The sequence below is a fragment of the Manis pentadactyla genome, chromosome 3, assembly GCF_030020395.1.
Source record: "Manis pentadactyla isolate mManPen7 chromosome 3, mManPen7.hap1, whole genome shotgun sequence".
Lineage (NCBI taxonomy): Eukaryota > Metazoa > Chordata > Mammalia > Pholidota > Manidae > Manis > Manis pentadactyla.
Window position 1 is genome coordinate 128,370,510 of NC_080021.1, and position 15,040 is coordinate 128,385,549.

The 15,040-nt window shown below is 39.2% G+C and overlaps 1 protein-coding gene across 7 annotated transcripts in view; it reads right to left on the reverse strand.

Moving 5' to 3' along the window:
- ZNF484 (zinc finger protein 484) overlaps positions 1-15,040 on the reverse strand; it is a 214,710-nt gene that overhangs the window by 13,568 nt on the left and 186,102 nt on the right. For all 7 annotated transcript variants that reach the window (XM_057498434.1, XM_036896905.2, XM_036896902.2 and 4 more), the window contains exons 3-4: positions 419-545; positions 33-128 (exon numbers count right to left, since the gene is read on the reverse strand). In XM_057498434.1, coding sequence (XP_057354417.1) covers positions 33-128; positions 419-545 — 223 coding nt within the window. The remainder of the gene's footprint in view (positions 1-32; positions 129-418; positions 546-15,040) is intronic.

Consider the following 15,040-nt stretch of genomic DNA (forward strand, 5'->3'; position numbering starts at 1 on the left):
ACTGTCTCCCATGCTCTTAGTTCCCTACTCACCTAGCCAGCTTGGCCTTGAGACTTCACCAACCAACATGCATGGGTCTTCTCCTTTCTCCACATTGAAAACGACTTCTGGTTTGGGAACTTGACAACCTATTAGCAGCAAATAACAGAAGACTCAGTTTCAGAGGCTATACAATAAAGTGTTCCATTTACTTTTCAGAAAACTTCACAGGAAAGAGAGGTATATTCATAACACTCTAAAGAGATTATTAAGAACACAGGCTAAAATAAGGACAAAGCTATAACACACGTCAGATGCCCTGCAGTCTTTATTTGGAACTGCCACATACCCTAGAAATACCACAGATTTCAGAAATTCCATTGAGAAAGAAAATACACTCAAACAGGTACAGCCTTATCTTCAGCAGAGCTGTGCTTACCCACTGAGATCAAGTTAAAATAGTTTTCCACCATTACATCCCTGTAGAGGCTTTTCTGAGCACAGTCCAATTGTTGCCACTCCTCCCTGCTGAACGCTACAGTCACATCCTTGAATGACACTGACACCTGTAAAAACAGACAATTCAGTGTGAAGAGTCAGGATTGCTGGATGGGAACAAGACATTTGTACTTACCTTTAATAATTTTAAAGATGATACAACATATAAGGTTCCAACTATATTTTACATTACTATTTTGAAGGGAAAAATAACTTTAAAAAGCATCATGCTATTCTTTCTGTGATAATGATTTTTTTCTGTTTTTTTTGCTTTGTTTTTATCTCTATGCTGGTTACAAAGGAATAAGCTATGAAAATTCATCAAGCTGTAGACATATCATTTGTGCATTCTTTTCTATGTATGCCATGTTTCATTAACACTTCACTTAAAAAAGATAATATATTCTGCCATACATTTTGCACCCATCAATTCACTGAATAAATCTTTTATTTTAAAAAAATGATTACATGGATGGAGCTAGAGGGTATTATGCTCAGTGAAATAAGCCAGGCGTGGAAAGACAAGTACCAAATGATTTCACTCATATGTGGAGTATAAGAACAAAGAAAAACTGAAGGAACAAAACAGCATCAGAATCACAGAATCCAAGAATGGACTAACAGTTACCAAAGGGAAAGGGACTGGGGAGGATGGGTGGGAAGGGAGGGATAAGGGCGGGGAAAAAGAAAGGGGGCATTACAATTAGCATGTATAGTGTGTGTGGGGCACGGGGAGGGCTGTGCAACACAGAGAAGACAAGTAGTGATTTTACAGCATCTTACTACGCAGATGGACAGTAACTGTGAATGGGTATGTGGGGGTGACTTGGTGAAGGGGGAGCCTAGTAAACATAATATCCTTCATGTAATTGTAGATTAATGATACCAAAAAAAAAGATTAAAAATAGGCTTTTTTCAAAACCAGTGTGGTATAAGCATAGACAAGTTGGAATGTAATAGAGAATCCAGATAAACCCTTATTTATAGTCATTTGGGAAAATAGTCTTCACTAGGACAAATGGATATCCACATGCAAAAGAATGAAGTTGGACCCCTACCTCATGCCACATAAAAAAAAACAATAAACTCAAAATGGATCAAAATGGATTTGGCCAAACATATTTTAGCAAAAAGGGGTAAATAGTTGTGACACTGCATTTAGCAATGATTTTCTTAGATATAAAATCAAAAGCACAAGCAAAAAATGAAAAATACAGATAAACTGAACTTCATTAAAATTGAAAACTTTGTTGAAAGACCTCCACCCTGAAAACTACAAGACACTCATGGGAGAAATTAAAGATGACACCAATAATTGGAAATACATCCTGTGCTCATGGACAGGAAGAATATTGTCAAAATGTCCATCCCGCCTAAAGCAATCTACAGATTCAATGCAATCCCTATCTAAACACCAATAGCATTCTTCGCTGAAGTAGAACAAATAGTTCTAAAATTAAAATAGAACCACAAAAGACACCAAATAGACAAAGCAATCCTGAGAAGGAAGAATAAAGCTGGAGGGATTATGCTCCCCAACTTCAAGCCCCACTACAAAGCCACAGTAATGAAGACAATTTGGTACTGGCACAAGAACAGACCCAAAAAACCAATAGAACAGACTAGAGAGCCCAGATATAAACCCAAGCATATATGGTCAATTAATATATGATAAAGGAGCCATGGACATACAATGGGGAAATGACAACCTCTTCAACAACTGGTGTTGGAAAGACTGCATGGCTACATGCAAGAGAATGAAACTGGATTACTGCCTAACCGCATGCACAAAAGTTAAACCCATAATGGATGAAAGACCTGAATATATGTCATGAAACCATAAAACTCTCAGAGAAAAACAAGGGCAAAAATCTCTTAAATATAAACATGGGCAACTTTTTCCTGAACGAACCTCCTTGGGCAAGGCAAACAAAATAAAAAACGAACAAATGGGACTACAATCATGCTAAAAATGTTCTGTACAGCAAAGGACACCATCAGCAGAACAAAAGGCATCCTACAGTATGGGAGAATATATTTGTAAATGATATATCCAACAAGGGGTTAACACCCAAAATATATAAAGAACTCACGGAAATAACCCTATTAAATAATGGGCAAAAGATATGAACAGACACTTCTCCAAAGACGAAATTCAGATGGACAACAGACACATGAAAAGATGTTCCACATGGCTGATTATCAGGGAAATGCAAATGAAAACCACAATGAGATATAACCTCACACCAATTCGGATGGTCAACATAGACAAGACGAGAAACAACAAATGCTGGTGAGGATGTGCAGAAAGGGGAACCCTCCTACACTGCTGGTGGAACTATAAATTAGTTCAACCATTGTGGAAAGCAGTATGGAGGTTCCTCAAAAAACTGAAAATAGAAATACTATTTGACCCAAGAATTCCACTCCTGGGAATTTACCCTAAGAAAACAAGATACCAGATTTAAAAAGACATACGAACAATATTAAGAGAACTGCGTGACCAGTCCAAAAGGAATAATATCCGCAATATAGGGGTACCAGAAGAAGAGAGAGAAAAGGGATAGAAAGTGTATTTGAAGAAATAATTGCTGAAAACTTCCCCAAACTGGGGGAGGAAATAGTCACTCAGACCACGGAAGCAAACAGAACTCCCAACAGAAGGGACCCAAGAAGGACAACACCACGACACATAATAATTAAAATGGCAAAGATCACAGACAAGGACAGAGTATTAAAGGCAGCTAGAAAGAGGAAAAAGGTCACTTACAAAGGAAAACCCATCAGGCTATCATCAGACTTCTCAACAGAAACTTTACAGGCCAGAAGAGAATGGCATGATATATTTAATGCAATGAAACAGAAGGGCCTTGAACCAAGGATACTGTATCCAGCACAATTATCATTTAAATATGAAGGAGAGATTAAACAATTCCTAGACAAGCAAAAGTTGAGGGAATTTGGCTCCCACAAACCACCTCTACAGGGTATTTTAGAGGGACTGCTCTACATGGGAGCACTCCTAATGCTACATAGACATCACCAGAGAAAATAAAATCACAGCAAAGAAAGCAGACCAACCAAATACTAACTAAAGGCAAAAAATAAAATCAACTACTCACAAAAGCAGTTAAAGGAAACACAAAAGAGCACAGAATAAAACACCCAACATATAAAGAATGGAGGAGGAGGAATACGAAGGGAGAGAAATAAAGAAACATCAGACAGTGTTTGTAATAGCTTAATAAGTGAGTTAAGTTAGTTAGATAGCAAAGAGGCAACCCTTGAACCTTTGGTAACCACGAATCTAAAGCCTGCAATGGCAATCGTTACATATCTTTCAATAATCACCCTAAATGTAAACAGACTGAAGGCCCCAATCAAAAGACACAGAGTAATAGAATGGATAAAAAAGCAAGACCCATCTATATGCTGCTTACAATTGACTCACCTCAAACCCAGAAGCATACACAGACTAAAAGTGAAGGGATGGAAAAAGATATTTCATGCAAACAATAGGGAGAAAAAAGCAGGTGTTGCAGTACTAGTATCAGACAAAATAGACTTCAAAAGAAAGAAAGTAAGAAGAGATAAAGAAGGACATAACATAATGAGGAAGGACTCAGTCCAACAAGAGGATATAACCATTCTAAATATATATGCACCCAACACAAGAGCACGAACATATGTGAAACAAATACTAACAGAATTAAAGGAGGAAATAGAATGCAATGCATTCATTTTAGGAGACTTCAAAACACCACTCACTCCAAAGGACAGATCCACCAGACAGAAAATAAGTAAGGAGACAGAGGCACTGAACACCACACTACAAAAGATGGACGGAATAGACATCTACAGAACTCTACACCCAAAAGCAGCAAGATACACATTCTTCTCAAGTGCACATGGAACATTCTCCAGAATAGACCACATACTAGGCCACAAAAAGAGCCTTAGTAAATTCAAAAAGACTGAAATTCTACCAACCAACTTCTCGGACCACAAAGGTATAAAACTAGAAATAAATTGTACAAAGAAAGCAAAAAGGCTCACAACACATGGAGGCTTAACAACATGCTCCAAAATAATCAATGGATCAACGACCAACTCCAAATAGAGATCAAGCAATATATGGAAACAAATGACAACAACAACACAAAGCCCCAACTTCTGTGGGACACAGCGAAAGCAGTCTTAAGAGGAAAGTATATAGCAATCCAGGCATATTTAAAGAAGGAAGAACAATCCCAAATGAATAGTCTAACGTCACAATTATCAAAATTGGAAAAAGAAGTACAAATGAGGCCTAAAGTCAGCAGAAGGAGGGACATAATAAAGATCAGAGAATAAATAAAGTTGAGAAGAATAAAACAGTAGAAGAAAATCAATGAAACCAAGAGCTGGGTCTTTGAGAAAATAAACAAAATAGATAAGCCTCTAGCCAGACTTACTAAGAGAAAAAGAGAATCAACAAACATCAACAGAATCAGAAACAAGAAAGAAAAAATCATGACAGACCCCACAGAAATACAAAGAATTATTAGAGAATTCTATGAAAACCTATACACTAACAAGCAGGAAAACCTAGAAGAAATGGACAATTTCCTAGAAAAATACAACCTTCCAAGACTGACCCAGAAAGAAACAGAAAATCTAAACAGACCAATTACCAGCAATGAAATTGAAGCGGTAATCAAAAACTACCGAAGAACAAAGGCCCGGGCCATATGGATTTACCTCAGAATTTTATCACCCATACAGAGAAGACATAATACCCATTCTCCTTAAAGTTTTCCAAAAAATAAAAGAGGAAGGAATACTCCCAAACTCATTCTATGAAGCCAGCATCACCCTAATACCAAAACCAGGCAAAGACCCCACTAAAAAAGAAAAGTACAGACCAATATCTCTGATGAATGTAGATGCAAAAATACTCAACAAAATATTAGCAAACCGAATTCAAAAATACATCAAAAGGAACAAACACCATGACCAAGTGGGATTCATCTCAGGGATGCAAGGATGGTAAAACATTCAAAAATCCATCAACATCATACACCATATAAACAAAAAGAAGGACAAAAACCACATGATCATCTCCATAGAGGCTGAAAAAGCATTCAACAAAATTCAACATCCATTCATGATAAAAACTCTCAACAAAATGTGTATAGAGGGCAAGTACCTCAACATAATAAAGGCCATATACGAAAAACCCACAGCCAACATCATACTGAACAGCGAGAAGCTGAAAGCTTTTCCTCTAAGATCGGGAAGATGCCCACTCTCCCCACCGTTATTCAACATAGTACTGGAGGTCCTAGCCCCGGCAGTTAGACAAAACAAAGAAATACAAGGAATCCAGATTGGTAAAGAAGAAGTTAAACTGTCACTATATGTAGATTACATGATATTGAACATAAAAAACCCTAAAGACTCCACTCCAAAACTACCAGAACTCGTATCTGGAATTCAGCAAAGTTGCAGGGTACAAAATTAATACACAGAAATCTGTGACTTTCCTATACACTAACAATAAACTAGCAGAAAGAGAAATCAGGAATATAATTCCATTCACAATGGCATCAAAAAGAATAAAATACCTAGGAACAAACCTAACCAAGGAAGTGAAAGACCTATACCCTGAAAACTACAAGACACTCTTAAGAGAAATTAAAGAGGACACTAACAAATGGAAACTCATCCCATGCTCTTGCCTAGGAAGAATTAATATTGTTAAAATGGCCATCCTGCCTAAAGCAATCTAGAGATTCAATGCAATCACTGTCAAAATATCAACAGCATTCTTCAACGAACTGGAACAAATAGTTTTAAAATTCATATGGAACCACCAAAGACCCCAAATAGCCAAAGCAATCCTAAGAAGGAAGAATAAAGTTGGGGAGATCTCACTCCCCAACTTCAAGCTCTACTATAAAGCCACAGTAATCAAGACAATTTGGTACTGGCACAAGAAGAGACCCACAAACCAGTGGAACAGAATTGAGTCTCCAGACAATAACTCAAACATATATGGTCAATTAACATATGGTAAAGGAGCCATGAACATACAATGGGGAAATGACAGCCTCTTCAACAGAAGGTGTTGGTAAAACTGGACAGCTACATGTAAGAGAATGAAACTGGATCACTGTCTAACCCTATACACAAAAGTAAATTCTAAATGGATCAAAGACCTGAATGTAAGTCATGAAGCCATAAAACTCTTAGAAAAAAACATAGGCAAAAATCTCTTGGACATAAACATGAGCATCTTCCCAGGCAAGGGAAACAAAAGCTAAAATGAACAAGTGGGACTATATCAAGCTGAAAAGCCTCTGTACAGGAAAGGACACCATCAACAGAACAAAAAGGCAGCCTACAGTATGGGAGAATATATTCATATGACATACCCAATAAAGGATTGACATTCAAAATATATAAAGAGTTTACATACCTCAACAAAGAAAAAGCAAATAATCCAATTAAAAAATGGGCAGAGGAGCTGAAGAGACACTTCTCCAAAGAAGAAATTCAGATGGCCAACAGACACATGAAAAGATGCTCCACATCACTAATCATTAGAGAAATGCGAATTAAAACCAAAATGAGATATCACCTCACACCAGTAGGATGGCCAACATAGAAAAGACTGGGAACAACAAATGCTGGTGAGGATGCAGAGAAAGAAGAACCCTCCTATACTGCTGGTGGGAATGTAAATCAGTTCAACTGTTGTGGAAAACAATATGGAGGTTCCTCAAAAAACTAAAACTAAAAATAGAAATACCATTTGACCCAGGAATTCCAATTCTAGGAATTTACCCTAAGAATGCAGGAGCCCAGTTTGAAAAAGACAGATGCACCCCTATGTTTATCACAGCACTACTTACAATAGCCAAGAAATGGAAGCAACCTAAGTGTCCATCAGTAGATGAATGGATAAAGAAGATGTGGTACATATACACAATGGAATATTATTCAGCCATAAGAATAAAACAAATCCTACCATTTGCAACAACAGAACAACATGGATGGAGCTAGAGGGTATTATGCTCAGTGAAATAAGCCAGGTGGAGAAAGACAAGAACCAAATGCTTTCACTCATATGTGGAGTATAAGAACAAAGAAAAACTGAAGGAACAGAACAGCAGCAGAATCACAGAACCCAAGAATGGACTAACAGTTACCAAAGCGAAAAGGACTGGGGAGGATGGCTGGGAAGGGAGGGATAAGGGGGTGGGGGAGAAAAGGGGCATAACGATTAGCATGTATAATGTAAGGGGGGCCACGGGGAGGGCTGTATAAGACAGAGAAGACAATAAGGGATTCTACAGCATCTTACTACACTGATGGACAGTGACTGTAATGGGGTTCATGGGGGGGACTTGGTGAAGGGGGGAGTCTAGTAAACATAATGTTCCTCATGTAACTGTAGATTAATGATACTAAAATTTAAAAAAAAGTATGAATGAAAGAGAAGACATAACAAATGATATCACAGAAATACAAAGAATCATAAGAGACTACTATGAACAAGTAAATGCCAACAAATTGGGCAACCTATGGAAATCCCTAGAAATATACATCCTACTAAGACTGAACATGAAGAAATAGAAAATACAACCCTAATAGTATCAAAAAGAATAAAATACCTAGGAATAAATTTAACCAAGGAGGTGAAAGATCTGTACACTGAAAACTAAAACACTGATGAATGAATTGAAGATGACACAAATAAAAAGAAAAATATCCTGTGCTCATGGATAATAATTAATATTGTTAAAATTTCCATACTACTCAAAGCCATGTACAAATTCAATACAATCCTTATCAGAATTCCAATGGTATTTTTCTCAGATATGCAAAAAAAATCTTTAAATTCATAAGGAACTATAGAAGACCCTGAATAGCTAAAGCAATCCTGGGTATGAATCACAGGGCTGGAAGCATCACACTTCCTAGTTTCAAACTACATTACAAGGCTATATATATCAAAATAGTACAATACTGGCAGAAAAGTAGACACACAGACCATTCTAGAAGAATGGGGAATTAAGAAATAAACCCACACACATGTGGTCAATTAATCATCAATGAGGGAGCTAAAAAGACTCAAAAGGAGAGTCTCTTTAATAACTGTTGTTACAAAAACTGCATATTCACATGCAAAATAATAAAACTGGATTCGTATCTTACACCGCTCACAAAAATTAACTCGAAATGGGCTAAAGATATCAATGTAAGACTTGAAACTAAAACTCCTGGAAGAACATTTGGCAGGTCCACTCCGTGACTCTGGTCTTGGCAAAGATAGTTTGGCTGTGACACCAAAAGTACAAGCACCAAAGCAAAAATAAACAATTGGGACTACATAAAACTAAAAAGCTTCTGCACAGCAAAAGAAACAATCAACAGAGTGAAAAGACAACCTGTGGAATGTGAGTAGATATTTGTAAACCATGTCTCTGATAGGGTGCTAATACCAAAAATATGTGAAACTCACATATCTCAATAATAAAAACACAAATAATCTGACTTTAAAATGTGGGCAAAGGAGCTGAATAGACATTTTTCCAAAGATAAACAAATGGCCAACAGGTATATGAGAAGATACTCAATGTCACTAATCATCAAGGAAATGTTAGTCTAAACCACAATAGGATATCACCTCATACCGGTTAGAGTGGTTATTTTCAAGTGAAAAGATAGTAAGTTCTGGCAAGGAAGAGAAAAGGGAGCCCTTGTGCACTAAGGTAGGAATGTAAACTGTTACAGCCACTATGCAAAACTGTATGGAGGTTGCTCAAAAAATTATCAATAGAGCTACCATATGATCCAGCAATCCCACTTTTGGGTATATATCTAAAAGAAATGAAATCACTACCTGGAAGAAAGATCTGCACGCCCATATCCACTGTAGTGTTACTTACAAGAGCCAAGATATGGAAAAGTGCCCTTCAACAGAGAAATGGACAATGAAAATGTGGTGTGTATGTATATGTAATGGAATAATATTCAGCCACAAAAAGAAGGAAATCCCATCACCTGCAGCAACATAGATGAACCTAAGGGCAATGTGTTAAATGGAATAGGTCAGACAGAGAAAAACAAATACTTCATGATCTCACTTATATGTGGAATTTAAAAAAACTGAAATCATAGAAACAGTTGACTAGGTGATGGTGGTCAATGGGCAACAGTTTCAGCAGAAAATGCACTGAGGATCTAACACACAGCATGGTGACTATGCTAAATAGCCTTATTGTAGCACTTGAATGCTGCTGAGAGTAGATCTTAAAAGTTCTCCCATCAAAACCACAAAAATGGTGACAATGAGAGGTGATGGATGTATTCATCCTTACTGTGGTAATCATTTTGCGATTTACATGTATACCAAATCATGTCATGTCCTACATGTTAAATTTACACAGTATTATATGTCAGTTATTCCTCAAGTAAGCTGAAAAAGTAAGTCAATTATTGGTCATGAAGAAAACCTAGTCCTGCAATTGTATGTAAAGAATATCTTCCTAATATAAGTAATTCATTTATTCAGAAATATTGAAAATTTATTACATGCTGCCACAGTATTGTTTTATTGCTACTTTTAAACACTTTACACTTTGACATGATTGTCCAATTATAAGTATTTTTTCTAAATGTTTACAAACATTCTTCAGGAATAGGAAATTATTGGATAATTGAATATCTGAAGACCAATTTTTGAGTATTTCTACATATCAGGTTAAGCAACAGAAACATCCACTAAAACATTGCCGTTCTTCCTCTCCTTCCTCAAGGACCTGCCCCATGAACACTGTGTATGAGAAGTGTGCTAGAAATTATCATTCTGTACTAACATTGTAAGACAAATGGGCTATGTGGGATAAAAAAACACTTATCCCAAAACTCCCCACCAGAATTTTAAAATTAGTCTTTTGGAGGTTTACCCAATAACTGGAATAATCTTTGTCAATAATAAACCTAACTTTTGCTTTTGCTTGCCATTTCTTCTTTACTAGGGCTTGATCTGAACATTAACCTGTATTAGCATGGGGAAAACTATTCTAAAAGAGGTTCCAGGCAATACCAGGGCTCAGTGGTAGTAAATAAAAAACAACAGAAAAAAGTAAGAAATCATAATACTCCATTTTGGACCTACTGAGCAGATGGGAGAGATTTATAAAAAAAATAGAAAATAAAAAGCATTTGTTGTTTCTGGACACAAAAATATGCTATTACTGTGTTTTCAACTGTAATTTTATTTCTTCAATTTTCCATAGTATGAAAGCACAATTACAGGTTGATTAACACATTTAGGATTTCCCAAGTGCATGGGAATAAAGCATTTCATTAAGGCATGTTACGCTGTTACTTCAAGGGTCAGTTACACATGTGTGCGATCATCATTTCCCACCCTGAGATTCCAATTAAACCTATAAATGTTACACGGAGCTTGCTTGAAAAGCAGCACTGAATTTGGTTTAAAGAACGTGCATTTTATTATTAATTGACACATTAAATTTCAGGTTATCCTGAAACTATAAACATGTAAAAAACAAATATGTATTTAATTAATTACATTCTATTCTGCCCAACATTCATGGTAATGTCTTTTTGTAAATTAACAGTAATTTTGGATTATGCTTCCTAACTCATCAAACCATTCATGGAAAAAGTGACCCCTCCCCATAAGAAAAGGATAGATAACGTGGATGTGTAAGTACATTAGTTTGGCCCACCAACTCATCATTTAGTGAGGCGAAAGAACCAGTGGTGGCATCCAAGTGGTGTGAATGAGGACACATCCAAAAAGTCAACTCTGCTCCCTTAACGTGAGTCACATGGGACCCATCTACTCTTAAGTTACCTTCTTCTGCTCTCATCCCTCAGGCCAGGGCTTCAGTAACTACCACAGCTACTTCCACAGCGTCTTCCAGTTGTCTAACTGGAAAACTACTTGCTTTATGTCTGCTAATTTAACTGAGATCTTTACACTCCACTAGAGAAAGGCTTTAACGTCTGTGATGTTAAAAATACCCAGTCATTTATGTATTGGTTTGATTATTTTTTGTTTGTTAAATATTCATGATCAGAATACTTAAATCACTCTTCCATAGACCATCAAAATCTATTAAGAGACACTAAAACACTAGAGATAATCTAAAGCCTTCAATAAATCACACCTAATTTTGAATTCTTTTGTTCATTATTTCAGGTTAACATAAGGGAGATAAAATCAAAACCAATAGAAAATGAATTTGTAACCAACTCAGTTGATCGCTAACTAAAGCATTAAATTAAAATAATAATAAACAGTTTTCTTCATTAACAAAAGCAAATTTTATTAAGATTGGTATCCTGCTTTTTCACTCTGAACTGCAGGAATCTGAACAAAGAATAAAACTACTCCCCATGCTAGAGAATCATCATGGTCATAGAGTTTAATACAAAATAATACAATCTGACATCAAGAAGAACTATGGCTTGAGATTACCCAATTTCCTTTATCCCCAGCCCAATCTCACTCAGTGCTTCAGTGGTAATGACCATCTAATAAGGCTATGCAGCACCACCATCTAAAGTGAAGAAACAGAACCTACATTTTGGCAATGAATGAAATAACAGACTTAAGTGTATTATGAACAAAATGAAGAGTTAAATTGTTCATTTTGTTGTAGCTGTAGTTGCTTTGATTTGGTAGCTCAGATCCAAAGCATGGTGGTGTCCTGGCCATGTGATCCAATGGTGAGGGAAAGGAGAGGATAAAAAGAGGTGAGCATCCGCAGAAATGCCCCAGGTCCTGGAACTGCTGTAAGATACCAGAGAGCAAAACAGATTGCTAGGGGTGAACAGAAAGCATGGATGGGGATAAAACTGCAGCATTTCCAGAAGCTCTCACCTGGGCTTGTGTATCTCTGTATCAATAGGTGTTCCCAAGGGTGGAGAGAAGTAGTCCATCTCTGTATCAACAGGTGATTACAAGAATGGGGGGAGCAAGTGTATAACTGGGGTGGAGAAGGTTGCTGGGGTCCCTTTTTGTAGCTGGGTTGCGAGAGACACAGACAAGCAGAAGCAGACAATTGCTTGTAAGAAATATACAGGTTTCTCCCACTTTATTTCTCCCTTTGACTGAGTTCAGTTTCAAAGGTATTTTGCCCTGGGCTGGGAAAATATTTTCCACCTGAGTTACATCTGGCATAGCTGGCAGGATCTCTGAACCCAAAATCTGTCTTCATGGGTGCGACCCTTGAGCAGGCTGTCCCTAGAGATGGTCGGGAGATACATAGAGCCCCCACTGTGGATGGTGGGGAGGTCCCAGTGGCTGCAGTGTTGGAGGGGGCAGCTTTACCTGGGAACCTCCTATCTGTGGGGCTGCCAATTCAGGAACCCATCCATAGTGGGGAATTGGTCTAGGGTAAAGCAACCCCTAGACGGGTGGGGCCTTGCCCAGAATTTGGGAAGGGTGGAGACACTGGAAGCTGTGGAATCAGCCCTCCATGAGCTAGAAGACTGCATAGAGGCCCAGAGAGGCCATGTAGCAGCTGGGATTGTGGGATGTCTTTTTCTCGAGATAGTGGAAAGGATTATCGAGGAGAGAGAGACACTTCAGCATTGTGTGGAGGAGCTGGGTGATGAGCTATGGGATGCCTTGAAGAGAGACAGTCATTGAGAAGACAGGTCACACTCCCTGAAGGTGTGATAACAGTGCAGGAGGAGGCAGCTGAAGAATCTGCGTTGTAAGAGGCCGCTGGGGGTGGGGAGGAAGGAGGGGTGCCTTCAGCCCCGGAGATGGTAGAGGAGGTGTGCAGGGAGGATGAGGGGGTGGGGATGAGGGCCAAACTGTTGCCGAGGCCACTGCCTGAGGCACTAGCCTCTCCTGTATTAAGGGTCTGCCAGGTTGTAATTAAGAAAATAAAAACACAACCACCATGGGCTCCTCAGGGGGAGGAGTAGCCGCCCCCTCCCTGGGTTGTGGAGCGCCCCATGCTCCTCCCCTATACCTAGGATGAGCTGGTGGACATGAGCATGCAGTTTCAGCAAAAGCCGTTGGAACCTCTGCCTCATACATGGCTTTTGCATTTTTGGGGTATGAAGATGGAAAACATCATGTTGGGTTCTGAAGTGAGTTGACTGGATTCCCTGACCACTTACCCTTCCCTCTGGCAGCAGTTGCAAAGTGCCTGTCACACCTCAGGGAATCAGGCACTTCTGGATTGGATGGCAGCAGCTATCAGGGCAGTTGGGCCTAAAAAGGGTGATTTACCAAACTTACCCACTAGCTGGGAAACGTATGCAGAGCTCCAGCAGGTGCTACGGGGGCTAAGCATGAAAAATATGTCCTATAATATGGACTTCCAGGGCCCTGATGAGGACTTGTTCACTGTAGGAATGAGAAATCTGGAGCTCCATATGGCTCCCCCACCTCTCTTTGGGACCCTAGTGACTATTCTTCCCCCAACAAAGGGCAACCCATAATGAGGCTACTCATACTTTTAGCACAGCTGGGGGAGGTTGAAACAATAAGAGCACAGAAGGAAGTATGAGTTATGAGGGCCCATAAAGGAGTTGCAAAGGGCCCCATGAAGGTCTCGAGGACCCAGATGTGCGTTGATTTGATAAAGGCGGGGGTAGTGAAAGAAAAACTTGATGGGCAGCCCAAAAGGATCTTGTTAGAACTGTGGCACCAATTAAAGCCAGGGCAGCAGTTCCAGCCGTTGAGGTCCAGGACACGGATGCTGAAGGCAAAGCCCCATGTCCAGCCTGCGTTTCTGAAATACTTCCTGGGGGATAGCACTCAGGCTCTGCCTGGGCCCTCATCCCCACAGGAGGATAATTAGTCATCGCTCTTCAACTGACGGAAGGGTCAAGGCCCCCACCCTGGGGGACATGGTGGGGACCGGAGGCCACACATAGAATTAGCAATTCATAGCTCCCCTGTGAATGTACAATGTAGCCTACCACTGGTAGACACAGGAGCTGAATGTTCTCAGATTTATGTCAACGCTGAGCATTTTCTTGGGACGCTTGCTGGGATAGATGGCTACGGGGGTAAGGCAATTAGAGTGAAAAAAGCCCAAATCCCACAGGGGGATAGGGCGTTTACCCCCTAAGGAGTATATCGTGTACATCTCTCCCATCCCTGAATATATTTTGGGGGTAGATATCCTACAGGGCCTGTGGTTACAGACCACTGCAAGTAACTTCAGACTGAGGGTACGTGTGGTAAGGGCTGATCTGAGGGGACACGCTAATCACCCATTCGTAGCTCTGCCTGTAACTAGGCGGGTGACAAATACTAAGCAGTGTAAATTGCCTGGGGAATACAGGAAATTGAAGAAACTCTACGTAGTTGGAGAATGTGGGCATCATAAAGCCCACTCATAGTCCTTTTATCCCCTGCTGTAGCCAGTGAAAAAGCGTACGGCTCTTGGCATATGACTGTGGATTACGGAGAACTGAATAGTCACACCCCCTTTTGCGTGCTGCTGTTCCCTCTATAGTAGCCCTTATGGACAACTTCAGTCATGAACTAGGGACATATCATGTTGTGGAC